Here is a 15,165-nt window from a genome sequence, read left to right as displayed (position 1 = left end):
TTTGCTCTCAGCGTTCACCTACCTCTCACGCAATAAGCCGGTTCGGGAAACTCTATCGCGGCGACCGCGCGCAGTGGCGTTCACTGTACGTATTCGGTGAAGAGATAGCGTCTGTAAACGATTCTGTGCTTTCAGTTTGCCCAAGATTATTATACAGTAAAAAACTTCTCTCGTTTCGAAAGTACTTACAGAAATGTTCAGGAGAGCTCGTGCGTGGGGTTTTCAGTGAGCGCTGACAGCAAAACCTATGAGAAGCGCGCCGCGTGATCCCTCATACTACGCCAGCGAGGCGCTTCCGATAGATGGCGACTCCGTAACTCCTCGCCGCCAATAGGCTCGCCAGCTATGTGCCGCAGCGAAAGGGAGGCGCGATAGTTTTTCCCTCCTCCATGTGCGATAAGATAAGAATTCAGTGCTCCTTGTGCGCGACCACTGTGTGCACGGCGGTGAGAAAGACCAGTGTTCTCGACGGCGTATTCGACGCGGGAATATTGAACTGCTGCGCAGAACGAGTGCAGCTAGAACTTGACGGAAAGCGATAGGCTCGGTGGCGTCGCTGCGCGGTCGTTATTTTTGGTTTCAGAGATAAACCTATAGTTCGTTATATCCATTAGCAGAACAAAGTTACTTCGTGAAAATGAGGTTTAACATAAGTGGGTCCCGTTTCGTTATAACGAGGTTCAAGGGCATAACTATTTTCAAGTTCCTTCCGCTTCACTCTGTTACTTTCTCTTTCCTCAGCTCCCTCTCAATAGCACTTTGCCAACTCTTGGGCCACCTTTTCTTCCTCTGGCCCATGGAATCTATCCTCATCGCCTGCTTTTCATTGCAGCACTCATATCCTCAATTATTAGGTGCATGGTTGCATAGCCAAACCAACTCGCTTTTCCCTCTTGAATCTTGTGTTTAACATTTGCAACATTAATTTCTTAAATATGGTCATTATGATCCTCTATTGTTGCCACTTTCCATTGATCTAGCTCGGTCAGCATATCCGCCTTTTAGTCACCTAGCTTTTCCTTGAATCTGAACATTTTCCATGTGATTGTTTCACTGTCAAAGATATGACCGTCTACTGTCTTGAAAACACGAACCTGTAATTTGATTTGTATACCTTCTCCTCGAACGACTTGAACATCCTATCATCTGGTAAATGTCAGTGGTCATACATAGAACCAAGGTGCATATAAGCAAGACGGTATGCAAAGAATGGAAATATGTGTGTTAAATTATGAACAGATATGTGGCGTTGATTTTGCTCGATTGCAATTGACGTAATGAATCGTATGCGCTCTTAGTGCACGCTTGGTGCAGATATCGGATTGACCGAGTCTTGTATGTGTTAGAGGTACGGTCTCAATTTTCGCTGCAACTTTGCTTGACTACAATCTAGTACAAATTACTTGCTTTGCGATAAATTTACTTCATAGAAAGGCAACTCTACGTTTTGGTGTTCCAGCCCTTGCCATGCGAGCCCATGCTGCATTGGCTTGAAGCTAGCGGGCATAGCGTCGTAGTCTGGCAACAAGAGAGTTACTGTTTCGGGAGGGGAAATGTGTTTTCGTATCAATGTAATTTCGGTCTTGCCCTTTGGTCGAGCTGATTGCCGTTTACTTTGCGCGCTTTTACGCCTTAAGTCTTAACTCTTTCGGTTGCTGGTATATATTCAACAGCTCATTTCAGCTATGAAGCGGGTAGCTTTGCGCGTATCCTGCTTGAGCGCACGCCGAGCGATCCGTGCGATATGGCATCGCCGGAGAGGGCTCTTCGGCCTAATGTAAACAATTGACGTCCTGAACTTCAGGTCGCAGCTGGAACTGCAAGTCGCGCCTTTAAGGCTGCCCATGGGTAGAAATGCACATGGCCAGCGACGTGAACAGTGAATCTAGTGGGAGTGATTCCGGCTCAACTCCGGAAGAAGAGCGGATTCGGCGGCTCTTCCAGACCTGTGATGGCAACGGGGACGGTTACATTGACAGGCTAGTGAAGCTTTGCTCATCTTTAGTAGCAGTTTCGCTGCACTGATTTTCATCAGATGTCGTAAGCAAGCCGAGTTCCAGCTGAAAAAGCTTCTAATTCCAGCCAAACAGGTTGCGATTATATGAATTTAAGCGTGTTGCATGGTTTCGACTGCCTACCGCCGCCGCAGTGTTCCTGAACAGTAAATGGACTTGCAGATCTATTCTTTTACCGTAAGGTCTGTAGATGACGGCTCCTTCATGTCTTCTACGTCACAATGATGCGATTATTACTAGGACTCCTAACGTGGGCCAAACTTGTGCCGCGCAGCCAGCTTGTTTTTTATTGTTGCACACACTAAAATGCGACTCTAGGCATTTGAAACTTTGACAGCCAGTAGCACAGACCTTAGCTAAGGATTATTTGAATGCTCTTAAGTGCGTCTTCGATGCTGTAACACACAATAATACGTCTGAAGTGATGTCTCTACTGAAGTGATGCGGTACCGATCACGCCCTGCTTCGCGAGCTGCTCCGTGCTTGAACACCAAAAAGTGGAATGAGCTGCTTGTATTCCACGTGCAAGAAGGATGATTCAGGGTGATGATATGCGATGATAGCGTGCGAATTTAATTGATAATGGTAACGCACATGTTCCATCCCCCTTTTGTGAACATGCTGAAAGCACTTATAATGCATAAAATGGCAAAAGCGTATAGCATGTGAGGACTTGATGTCGGCACCTTCCTATGATGTAATCCATTTCTCCGCAACAGGTGTTTCGATACCTGCGTTTATTAGCGCATTAATGCTTTCTGTAAAGAGCTGTCACCTCTTGTTTTCAAGTGTTTACTGCAATGAAGTATTGGTACCTGGAGCCAACCATATGAAAACAATATCCAGTGTCCGAGGTGATTGCAGTGGATGTCCGCCATCTGCTTCGGACATGTCAACCTGCGAAAGTGTACCTGAGGTGCGAAGTTGAGAACTGACCAAAAAACTATGAACGATGGCTCATGGACAGTACATTTTATAAGTCACTTTTGCAGGAACTACATGAAATGGCCCTCCACGATTAAATGTAATTTCAACCTTACATTATGTCATGTGGCAAACCAGGCGAATAAAAAGATATATAGATAATAAAAATTATAAATTATTTTCACACTTAGAAGTTTAGCGAACAAATCATGCTAAAGTGTTCGAAGTGCTGACACAACTGTTTTCCTAACACTCTATTTGCTTCTTTCCCGCTATACCAACTTAGCCAAGACCTGTTGGCAGTGTGCCGTCAGCTGAATCTCGAGCACAGCGTCGCAGAGCTGATGGAAGAGCTCGGAGCTGATGAGGATGGGCGCATCTCGTATGCCGTGTTTCTTCGGAGCCGCATGCAACTTATGGGCGAGATCAAAGCCCTCACACATCAGGAAGAGGAGAAAACACTGGAAAGGTGCCCCACTACATCTGCACAGGCATCAGGTTCCTGGAAGGCAGGGAGTGACGCTAGTCAAGGTAGGAGCAGTGTTTTGTGTACAGATCATTTTTGAACATATTCACTACTGCAGTGTTTGAGGCAATGTTCAATTATGTAGCAGCCTTTGCTGTGTGCCCCAGCTTGCAGCTGCTGAGCAAAGAGGGAAACACGAAGCCACATGCTGCATCTAGCAGTAGATAACTGTGCACTTATGAGGGTTGGTCATATTTTTTTTTTTTTTAGGTTGTGTTCGAAATTTGAATGCAGCAACTCAAGCCATTTGTGATAAATTCATTTGCTTTAAACCATTTCAAACATCAACATTTATTTTCTTTGGTCTCATTTGTATTGATAAAATCAAGTTCTCAAGCCAAGTGGTTTCAGGAATAGACACCTTTTCTTCTGTATTAGGACAGGCGATGGCACAGTTCCTTTGTCCCTGCTTGCCTTAACTTGCCATGTATACACATGGAATTTACATCTGACTTTTTGCATCACTGTGGGTACTGCAGGAGCTCTATCCGAACGGCATGAAAGTTGGGAGTTCGACTCTGGCACGCGAGACTTGAGCCCAGAGCCTAACACGCTACAGAGGTTGATTGAAGCTTCTGGCGGACCCATACCCAGCAACACTGGTGACCTACTTGAGCTGGCAAACAAGGTGAGTGGGCAAAATTGAGTGCTGGCATAACAGGCCACCTGAAAGTGTTGGTCCTTGCTCATAACGTTGCACTAACCTTCCTACCAGTTACATCTGGCTGCTATATCATCGCTGAAAAATGAAGTGTACGACCTCGCTGGTCGACTACAGCAAGTGTCCCAGGAGAAAGATGCTCTGGAGAGGAAGCTGAGCAAACGGCAGCTGCAACGCCTGCAGGTTTCTCGGGACCAAGAAGATCGGCTGGAACAGCAGGCGCAGCGTTATGAGGAGCGCATCACAGAACTCCACAGTGTCATCGCTGAACTCTCCAAGAAGCTTGACATCCAGAGGTCTGCAGTGATCAAGTCAGTGCCTGTTTCCTCCTGCTATGTGTTAATTTCACTGACCATTTTTGTCTGTGTACTGTGAGCAAGCTCTTGCAACCAATGAACAAGCTTAAGTTAGGTACTAGGTGTAATGCCGTTATCATTCGTTCTCTAATAAGGGCCGTACACGTTTAGCAGCTGCACCCTCATATTTGACACCTATCACAGTACAAACCCCTTTTGGTAAGCTTATTGCTTTTCTGAGATAAGAATGCAGAGGAGATGGGAATGTGTGTAAAGGTAAAAAATGGCAGTCATTTGACAGCCAGGTTATATTGGCAGGTTGACTGCAGTGATGCTGAACCTCAGTTATGAGACGTTGCCATTATGCTCAGTTACGTAAAGAACTTTGCTGCGTTTTCATATGTGGCAACGTTGCTAAAGGAAGAACTGTGGTTTGGTTATCTGTTCTTGTTTGTGTGTGTGAAATTAAGTGCACTAAGCCGTAACTGAGGTTCAGCCGAATTAAAATTACCACGCCTTTCTATGCTACGAGAGTTAACCTGAAAATGATTAATTTTAATAACATAACTTTCAAGTAAGAGAAATTCATCCCAGATTTACATAACTACAAAAATATTATCTTGGAGACATCGCAAATGCTACCTTGATTTACAATCATGTTTGCAACAGTTACAATGTGAAAACGGCCATAAGGATGGCAATTCTATGTGCTCAGGAAGCAGCTGTGGCCATGATGTACCACATATTTGTGAAGCATGCACATGTGTAAACAAGAACAATTTGCTTGCTCCATACAGTACTGTAATCTTAGATGACTAAACTTGCAGCTGAGACTGAAGCAAAAACATTTAAAGGTATTGTAGATGTTAACTGGTGCAGTGTGAAGCAGGAAAGATGGACACAGAAAAGACGAAGATGAGTGCTTGTCTGTGTCTTTTCTTTGTCTCTCTGTCCTGCTTTGTGATGCACCAGCATTATGGAAAACCAACTAGCCACAACCGCCACCCGTCCAAGTTACATTACAGATGGCCACAAGTGCATTGGCTTTTCAAATCGAAGGAGTGCTGTTCACGCTTAATTTGTGTATGTAGCCATAGACAAGAAACTTGCCCTCAGATTTAAAGGGATAATAAAGAAAAACACTACATCAGTTTAAACTAACTAGGTATTTTTCTTTTTTTCTGGAAAAGAAAAAGAAGACCACACTTTAATTTCTTTAATCTCCGATGCCCCAGCGTGGTCCGTCACTGTGACATCTTGGATTTCAAAATATTGTTTCATATTTGGGCTCTTCTGACATAGCAGAAATTCTTGAAACTTGCCAGGTTCCATTTTTGACTCCATTATAATACACTGTAGTCCATCTTTACTGATAAAAATGTTAACTAGGCCTGAGCAGACACAGTCGACATCCTTGACCTCACAGCAAGCTGGTGTGAGAACTTGGAGATGGCGGTGCCACCTGTGTTTCGTTTGTGTATATTTTCTCGCTTATGAAGCCTCCTCTGGCTGCAAGAGTGGCACTTTTTTGTATTGTATAATCATGATTTACTAATACAGCTCAACATTGTTTTACCTTTAGTGTCCCGTTAAGTGAAAAGAAATCTACAGGCTTTTTCTCAAGCTCATGTGGTACTGCAATGTGGCTGTGCTTTAATTTTGTCACTGATTTAAGCATTTCCCTGTAGGGAAGAGGATGAGTACAGTCAGCAGTCGGGAGATGAATCAAGGATCAGTGATGTCTTGAGCCACTGCACAAGCAACGAGAACTTAGCTACAGAGTCTATTAGTGACAAAGGTGACTATATTCTGCGTTATGAACTCACACTTTTGCATGTCTTTTTGTCATCTGCATTGATGCTCAAAATGCACAGTGCCAGCAGTGATATTGTGATGAAGGGCCTCCCCCCCCCCTCCCCCCACTTTTTGCTTTCTTTCTTTTCAGACAACGAATCCCCACCAGAGTTTACTGATGTTATTTCCGGAAAATGTACCACCACAGAAGTAGTTGTTCCAGTGCAAACTCATGAAGGAGAAGATACCAGTAGTGGCCTTGGAGACAATGAAAGCTTTGATGAGAAGCCCCAGGTGAGGCAACAGTGCCTTCAGAAATGCCTGTTTGCTTGACGTAAATTTTTAGCTTTCGATGAAAATGCTTCCAGTTTTTTTAAAGGTGCCTGAGAAAAATTTTTTTGCCACATTAAAACAATCCTCTTGGGGTGTGGTCCCGGGCATTAAATTTTTAAGGAAGTGCATGATTGTATAAATAAATTTAGCTTTTGTTTTAAGCATTAATTTACCAATCTTAGCTTTTACTATGGCATGCTGGAAAAGCCTGTTAACAGCCCTGCTTTTCATCTTTGCAATTGATGGGAAGAGAGAGAAGACAAAACCAGGAACAGTTAATAACCTGGAAGGTTATACTTCTTTACCACCGTTATGGTGACGCCTCCCTTGAATCAAGTGTAAGATGTGAAAACTTAGGAGGAAAGTGGGCACGTGGAAGTGAGATAGGGTGTCTCATGCTTTTTGTTCAACAAATTAATATTCATTGCAGCGGCTCAGTGGCTGTGTTGTTCTGCGGCTGAGCATGAGGTCGCAGGTTCAATTTCCGGCTTAAGCCACCACATTTCAATAGGGGTGAAATGTGGTACGCACGTTAATGAACACCAGGTGGTCAAAATTAATAGAGTCCTCCACTGTGGCGCCTGTCATAGCCTCAGTGTTGCTTTGGAATGTTAAGCCTAACGAATCAATTGATAGAGCAAACAAACTTGAGTAGTTCTGATTTTCATAAGAACCGGCAATGCAGTGCGCAACCTGTGTCCCTGTGTGCAATTTGAAACATTCCCATCCTCCCCAGCTAAGCAGAAGATTTAGCTATAAGCTGGCTCAGATGCGTATTTGGAAAATGCCTTGTGCAGGGCTTTCGCAGTAGCAGTAGCAGCCATGGCGTGCGTGGTGGTCACGTGACAAGTGTGGAGCACCGTGCCACATCGTGCCAGAGCTTACAGGCATCCCAGCTGCAGGAGGAAATGGCGGCTCTGCGGTCACAAAATGTAAGCCTGCAGGAGCGGCTGGCTCGCCAGGAAGCCGACTTGCAGAGGGCAAGGGCTGCTACAGCTGCACTACGTGAGGACAGGGATCGCTGCCAGCGCAAGGCAAGTTTTTTCTTTAACAACCAACAGCTGTCTTTGTCACGTTCAGCGCTGACCCCGTCTACTTTCCGTCCATGCCTCGAAACCCCTTGTCCACTTGGCAAGAGGTTACATGTACTCCATTCCTATGACAGCCAGGGTTTTCAGTTACCATGGCAACATTCAATTCCACCATCACATCACAAACACTGTAGTATTCCACAGGAGGGTTTTTAGAGTAAAGCTTTTTTAAGCAAACATTTCTGGACATTGCTGAGCGTTGCTAACGGGTGCTGCTATCTTGCTGTATAGTTCGCACACAGAAAATAAAAATATTACATGTCCCATGGTGGAATTTAGCCTTGGTCTCCCAGTGCTCTGACCATTAGGTCATACTATTCGCATGTATACTTCTGCTGTGCCAATGCCAAGTAACTCCTTGAGGCAACAGGCACGTGCATCACATCACACAGCTTGTGTGCACAAAAGCATGTCCACATGAGAGAACTGCTTGGTGAAACTTTCACTTCACGTAGGTTCCAGCATGTGCATTGTAAATTTTTGTACTGTGTCATGGGACTGCAGGAATAGAACATAGTATGCAAACATTCTGAACATGCTGTTAGCATCGCAGAGGTTAGCAATGTTCTAAGTGAAGAAAATGTATTACTAAGGTTCTATGGTACAGGGTTTCAGCTGTAAATACAAATTAGAAAGAAGTTTTTATTACTTACATGGAGTGTGCTCTATCTGTTGACTTCCTCAGTTTCGTGACCTCCAGCAACGTGTTGCCACAAGTCCCCAGAGTAGCTGTGGTCAGATTCCAGGTGGCAGCGCATCCCCATTGGCTGAGCAGGCAGCACAACCTGTGGCCAAGATGGCTGAGCGAGTCCGCTTGCGCAAAACAGAACCCCCTGCTTCACCGAGGCTTATCCTTGGATCAGAAATGGCCAGCCTTGGGGTGAGTATGAGTCTGCGGTTTTTGGCAGTGTGAGACAGTCTCAGACAACTGCAGTACACGCCACTCAAAGTATGACTGCTCATAGAACATAAAATAATTCGGACACGCTCTGTTTTCAGACACTTTCACAGCACTATCATTTGCCCCACAGAGATAATGTATATGGACGACAGAAATTTCAGACTGTTTACAGTGCGCTATTCTATAATTCCGACTCTGCCTGCACGACCACATGCTAATTCTGCCACCGTGATAAACAGAAAGAGCAATGTTTTTGTTTCAGTACGTTGCCAGCACCTCTTCCAAACCAAAGTAGCAAAGCTTAGTCAAATGAGTAATCACCAACTACACGCAAATCACCGGACAAGCCAAGCCAACCAGCTAAGAAAGGCTACAGCTGCAGATTGTCATGTCCAGTGTTTTTTTTTTTTTTTTCAAATGCAGTGTTTGTTCCCCAACAAGTTAAATAGTGACACCAGGAAACACGGTACCAGGTGACTTCATTGTCTACTGCTAGGAATCTTTGATGCTCGGGATCGTGGTGGTCACGTGGCCAGTGTGGAGCACTGTGCCACATTGTGGCAGAGCCTATAGGCATCCCAGCTGCAAGAGCTTGATCTCACTGTCATGTGAGCCTGACGTAAGCGATGCAGCAGCTTGACAAAAATGATCACTCATGCTCACCTGGTGGTGAAGTCGAATTGGTCAAGCAACTAATGGGTGTCTACCAGAGTTACAGAGTGGTACCTTCCATTCCGTTGCCACTCCATTCCAGAGAGTGGAAATCCTCATTAATTCCACTTGTTTAACTCCTCAAAATGGTGACAGTTGGACCATTCCCACTTCTGGAGTGACTGAGCTGAACGAATCCATTCGTCCAATTCCAGTAAATTAACGCTTTCTCTATAATTGTTTATTATCTACTTGCATGCCTCATAAGTAAAGACATATTTTTGAAGTCTTAACAACGCTACAAATAATTTATGCACAATATTTTTCTCATAAGCAAGATGATTGTGGCCTGCTATCTCTGCACAGCATTGTTGCCTGTAATATCTCAATTCTCTACTCTATTAAAGTGAAGCTTTCTTTGTGAACTCTCCCAGACTTTCCTAACCATGGCTGGGCGCTGCTGTCTTGCTGAATAGCTCACATAAAGAAAGAAAAGAAAACGAAATTATGTGCCCGACGGTGGTGTAGACCCTTGGTTCTCCAACACAGCAGCCAGATGCTCCAGCCATTAGGTCAAAATCACATGTACACTTCTATCATGCCATCACCAATTAGATCTTTGAGATGATCACCACGGGTGCATGAGAAGACAGGTGCACATGCCAGTTTCCTTTGCACAAAGGATGCGGGACTGAAATGGACGAATCGACAGCATCTGATTAATCGCTTCACAAAGATTTCAAGATGAGTGTTCGATCTGCATAAATTTTTACAAGAAGCATTTTGTGAGGTTTGGTTTCTGGAGAAATGTCTCTGCCTAGAGCTGTAAAAAGGATTGTCAGCCCTCAAAAGAATCACTGTGAGAACACTTGGATTGTAGAGTACATGCCTGGTCAATAATACAGTACCCATACACAGGGAACCTTATTTCGCAGACACATACACCAGATGTGCACTCAAGGCAATTAATTATACATGTTTAATAAGACTAGACAAAGAAATATATAAACATTATTATATAAATTTTATTGTCTTGCTTGTCAAATAGCGTCAACAAGCATATGTTAATTGCATGGATTAGAAGCTACTGATATTTCATGTGATTCCTAAACATATTCAGTTTGTGGTGATCAATATATCTCCAAAAGATGCCAATTTGTTATGACAGAGTGAATTGCAGCCCACTTTTCAAAGCCACAGCAAAGGGATAAAGCAAGGAGCCAGAGCAAAGGCTCACTCTCTAGGCTTCTTTAAAACCATAATTTCAAAAATGGTTTATAGTAATCAAGGCCTTCATAAGTGAAATTATGCTTCGGCATGTTTACATACTTTTTCTTCCATTTAGGGTTAAGCTAAACATGACACTAATTTCTGACATCACAGTGCACCGATTCTTCACGTACTGTAGTATACAGCTGCCAACTTATGACCACTGAGGTTAGCTTCACTTAAGCTGCACACATGTTAGGCAGTTCACAACCACATCGATTGCTGCGACACAAGGAAGGCCTGTGTTCTAAAGAAGATCTGCCATTTCGAAAGAATCTGTAATCCGTCCGAAACTAATCCACGTAAAGCAAAGGAGAAAATAATCTTGCAGTGTCGTGTATGCCATGCATCCAGCTAGATTCTGTCATTTTGAGGACTAACATAAAAGCAAAACACGTTGATATGCTTTGCAGAGTGATATTTTTTGTTTCGCACCTACAGGCATATTAAGGGGCAAAATTTTTTTTTCGGACTCCTCTGTCCTCTTGTTATTGCGCTTACTCGACAGTGTGCCAAAAAACGTGACGTACATCTTAAATCACCGTAGACTCGTGCAAGGTGCAACATCATTTTTTTGCCTCCAAATTTCTGTCGTAGGTCAAGTGTTATCTTGCTAAACCGAATCATATTTCTTGACATCTGGAAGCTGCTGTCTTTAAATGCACTTCAATCTTGTAACACAGAAAGGTTTCCATTTCTTTAGAAATGTAGAATGTGCAAAATACGGCATTGTTTATTTTTACCGCTGCAGAGGTGGTCACCTAAAGGTAGACAGACACTGAAAGAACTGGCAGGAGAAATACAATATAGTATTGACAAGTTCTAGTTTAGCCTAAATGACAAATTAACAAGTTTGGCTGTTTTGTACCATTCCAATTCCATTCTGTCATCTCGGCTTCCCATTGCATTCTCATTCCATCTGTCGGATTGTTGCCATAGTTCCATTCCCATCCCATTCTGGGTGTTTCAAAATGTGGAATGATTCCGAAATCAATTAAACTCCAGAGTTGCCACTCCGCAACGCTGGTGTCTGCTGGGTAATGCCAGTTGTGCACTCTTCAGCCATCCAGTTTTGCTCTCACAGTTGAAATTTGGCAGAAATTATTACACCACAAAAGTTAGCAGCATTGGCTTTCAGCTAGTGTGGAAGTGGTTATGATCTGCTGTCATGCCAACGTGCTTAAATAGTATCACAAGAACGTTCTGTGAAGCTGAAGGACAACTTGTTAACAGCTCTAGCGGTGATACGAAGGACTTCATGTCTAGTGACAGCTTGAATGAGTGAATACAGCAGAGAGCCATGACAATAATCAGTAATTTACTTAGTCTACCATAATTTTTCGTACAGTCAAAATCACATTAAATTGCCTAATTTTGGTTCCTCCATAAGCATATAATATTATATTTGTTAGTCAGACATTACCAACCTTCCGTCAGTTTGGCCACTAGAGGCATGAAAGAAAAAGGGGGTGCTTATATTCAGGAAAATATGGTGATATTCAGTATGATGGCTCCGTGTGGCGGCATTGTATTTCTTCAGTCCAGCCTACTGGCACTCTGGGCAATGAACAGCATGAAAAGAATGCTTGCCAGATGTCTGCCCTGTACATGTTACTGTCATCATATCCATGCTCCCTAGTTTTGTGAGCAGTCAATTCAGTGTGCAGCCTTGACAGATGGAAGTGGCAACTTGCGAACTTCGTGCTTGGTTTCTTAGTACGGTGCCTCCTTACACAGATCTCCAGCAGCAAGGTAGCTGAGCAGCTGGTGCAGCAGCTGCAAGAAGAGGCACACACTCAGGAAGCCATTGCTGCCCAGCGGCTCTGCTCTTCAGGCTCTCCCCTTCCCGAGGGCCGTGTACGTGAATTTGAAGTGGAGATAGAGCGTCTAAGCAGCAAGGTGCGTGTGCATGTATGCTGAAGAACCAGGTAGTCATTTTTTGTGCCTGTGTGCTGCAGGTGTAAGTTGCCGTGGAACAGTGTTCCATCTGTGCTTTTGCAACTCGTGCACTGTGTGCTTTTCCAAGGTGGAGCACCTCCGATGCCAAAATGACCTTCTTCAGCTGGCGCTGGAAGAGAGCCGAGGCCAGTGCGATCGGCTCAGTGTGCTTCTGGGAAAGCATGAGTCGAACCAGACTGCCCTGCAACTGGCCCTGGCCTGTAGCGATCGAGCTCTAGAGGCATTCGATGCGTTGCTGGCCCTGGCTGACACTGGTCGACCTCTGGCAAACTACAGAGCAGCTTCCCCTTGTGAGTTGTTTTCTGCTTTGCAATGTGGTAACCACAAGTGATCTGTCATGGTAGCTCAGTGGCTATGGCATTCTGCTGCTGAGCACAAGGTTGCAGGTTCCATTCCCAGCCATTACGATCACATTTCAGTGTGGGGCAAAATGCAAAAACATTCATGCATTTAGATTATGTGCTTATTAAAGAACACCAGATAGTCAAGATTAATCCGGAGCCTTCCATTATAGTGCCTCTTGTAGCCCCTATCCGTCATGTTAAACCAAATAAGTAAATAAATAATAAATAAATCACAAAAAATTACTTTCAGGGGTATTTCCGGCATGATCATCAGCCAGCATAGCCACATCGATTAAATGATGCACAAAGCCCATGCTGTTATCATGACCAAGACTGCAGGCGTACTGCAATTTACATGCTTTAAATGGAACACACTTCAGCCAGCATTGCAGGCTGGCCTCTTTCTTTTGCGTTGACACCTCGTGACGGCCACATCAAGATGCCATATTTGCCCGATATTGCCCATGTCTTCAATTGAAGTGGATCTAAATGGCATTCACGGCATTGAAAATTACTGACCACCAGAGGCAATATGAACGCCATTGTCATCACAAGATGGTAACAGAACAAGTTTCCATGTGGGCTGATGATGATGCACTATATTTACTACAAAAGCTAACTCAAAAGTTGTTTTACTTCTGAAGCTAGAGGCAAAATAGATTTCTGGAAACTTGCAAGTGCTGCCGGACAAACTGGCAAAGTTATTGGTCACAGTGTAGGCCACCATATAATTCATAGTTGCAAAGACATTGAAGAAATAAGCATTAGCATTGAATTAACATAGTGACACAACATATTACTACCATCAAAACGAGTTGCATGTATGAGGCATGTACTGCAGTGGGAAATCTCTATGGTACTTCCCTAAGAACACTCCACGCCATATAGCACCACTACCACGAAGTCTACACATGGCCTCCGAAATGCATGGCACGCCGGTGTGTGCAAACTCTGGGAAATGCATCATGTGGCAGCCAGGCTCGTCTCTCCTGCTTCTTTCTGGACACACTGCATCACCTAATGGCATGGCTGAGAAGTCGCGCATGGCCTCTGAGATGGGAAGCATGGCACCCCAGTGCCTGCAAACACTGAGCCTGCTAATGTGCCAGGTTGCTGTCCTTGTGGAACTCTTGTAACATAGGTTTGATTCTGTTTAGCATCGGAGAAACTTAAGAAATCTTTTTCATCATTCTAGAGCGGCATATTTCCAGTGGCAACCTAGTTACCCAAGTTGGCGTCAAAAACTTTCATTGAAGAGCAACACACATGTACTGGCATGTACCCAGTGACTAAAGTTGACGTCAAAGAGATTAATTGAAGACGAACACAGACTGAATGGCACATACCTACTGCTTCAAGATGGCGTCAAAGTGTTTCTTAGAACAGCGGTACATATCCAGTCTCGCATCTTATGTGGGTTCGATTCAGCATCGGAGAACTTTAAGGGACCTTATTTGTCATTTTAGAGCAGCCCATTTGCCATTGACACATACCTAGTTACACAAGTTGGCCTCGAATTTTATATAAACTCAAGAGTGGCACACACCTACTGGCACATGCCCAGTGACCCAAGTCGGCATCAGTGAGTTCCTTCGAACATCGGTGCCTACCCAGTCCCTCATCTACAATGACCGCTTTCAGCTGTCTGAGAGTGACAACGACGAATATTGTCGCAGTACAACGCGGACAGAGGACAGGGAGACGTTCTTCAAGAACAGCAGGACAACCTGTTCAAAAACAAACAAAACAGGGACACGTCTTCTTCGTCCTCGCCTAATCTCACTGACTCACTAGACGGAGTCCATTAATGCCCCCATCGTCGTTGTCGTCTGCATACAATACACGCGTCATTTGTCCATTAAGCATCACCCTCATGCTAGACCAGAAATGTCACTTGCGGAAGTAAGGGTCTCTAGCATAGTTATTTGCTCACATACGGCTTCATGTGGACAGCGTGCACAAGTTCAAGACGGTGCGTGCGGCACATACAATTATGACTGTCGAGAACAACCTCATAGGTGACATCAGTGAGTCGCCGCAATACTCAATATTGTCTGAAGTATCGCCTTAACAGCTTCTCGGAGAGGCCTCGTTTCCGTATGGGTGTCCAAACCCACACTCTGACCCCGACTTCATAGGTTACTATTCTATGGTGAAGATCATAGCGGCCTGTGTCGTGGTCTTGCTACTGGCAGATCCGCAAGCGCACGAGCTGCCTAGTCTCTTCTGCACGTTGCGTAAACACATCGGCATCCGTGTCAGTGTTGTCAAAGTCGTGGAGGCATTGCATCCAATATCATTCGTACATCCCGTCCATGAACAAGGGTGAACGGAGTCATGTGTGCCATCTCTTGTTTTGCCATGTTATACAAGGTAGGATGCCATCTCAATTTTTATGTTC

The 15,165-nt window shown here is 44.4% G+C and overlaps 1 protein-coding gene and 1 long non-coding RNA gene across 2 annotated transcripts in view; one reads left to right on the top strand and one right to left on the bottom strand.

Annotated features, from left to right (window-relative positions):
- Positions 1–1,548: 1,548 nt before the first annotated feature.
- LOC142582690 (colorectal mutant cancer protein) overlaps positions 1,549–15,165 on the top strand; it is a 34,005-nt gene continuing 20,388 nt past the window's right edge. The window contains exons 1-10 of the mRNA XM_075692641.1: positions 1,549–1,979; positions 3,226–3,470; positions 3,945–4,093; positions 4,181–4,437; positions 6,111–6,220; positions 6,368–6,510; positions 7,347–7,583; positions 8,326–8,520; positions 12,199–12,360; positions 12,488–12,710. Coding sequence (XP_075548756.1) covers positions 1,855–1,979; positions 3,226–3,470; positions 3,945–4,093; positions 4,181–4,437; positions 6,111–6,220; positions 6,368–6,510; positions 7,347–7,583; positions 8,326–8,520; positions 12,199–12,360; positions 12,488–12,710 — 1,846 coding nt within the window. The 5' untranslated portion in view covers positions 1,549–1,854. The remainder of the gene's footprint in view (positions 1,980–3,225; positions 3,471–3,944; positions 4,094–4,180; positions 4,438–6,110; positions 6,221–6,367; positions 6,511–7,346; positions 7,584–8,325; positions 8,521–12,198; positions 12,361–12,487; positions 12,711–15,165) is intronic.
- Positions 3,310–15,165, bottom strand: part of LOC142582691 (uncharacterized) — a 43,648-nt gene continuing 31,792 nt past the window's right edge. Inside the window, exons 5-6 of the long non-coding RNA XR_012828470.1 lie at positions 8,294–8,532; positions 3,310–3,441 (exon numbers count right to left, since the gene is read on the bottom strand). This is a non-coding gene — a long non-coding RNA (uncharacterized LOC142582691). The remainder of the gene's footprint in view (positions 3,442–8,293; positions 8,533–15,165) is intronic.

Source organism: Dermacentor variabilis, chromosome 5 (assembly GCF_050947875.1).
Source record: "Dermacentor variabilis isolate Ectoservices chromosome 5, ASM5094787v1, whole genome shotgun sequence".
In the NCBI taxonomy this organism is placed as follows: Eukaryota; Metazoa; Arthropoda; class Arachnida; order Ixodida; family Ixodidae; genus Dermacentor; species Dermacentor variabilis.
Note: the sequence above shows the minus strand (reverse complement) of the source record. Positions and strands in the feature narration are given on the sequence as shown.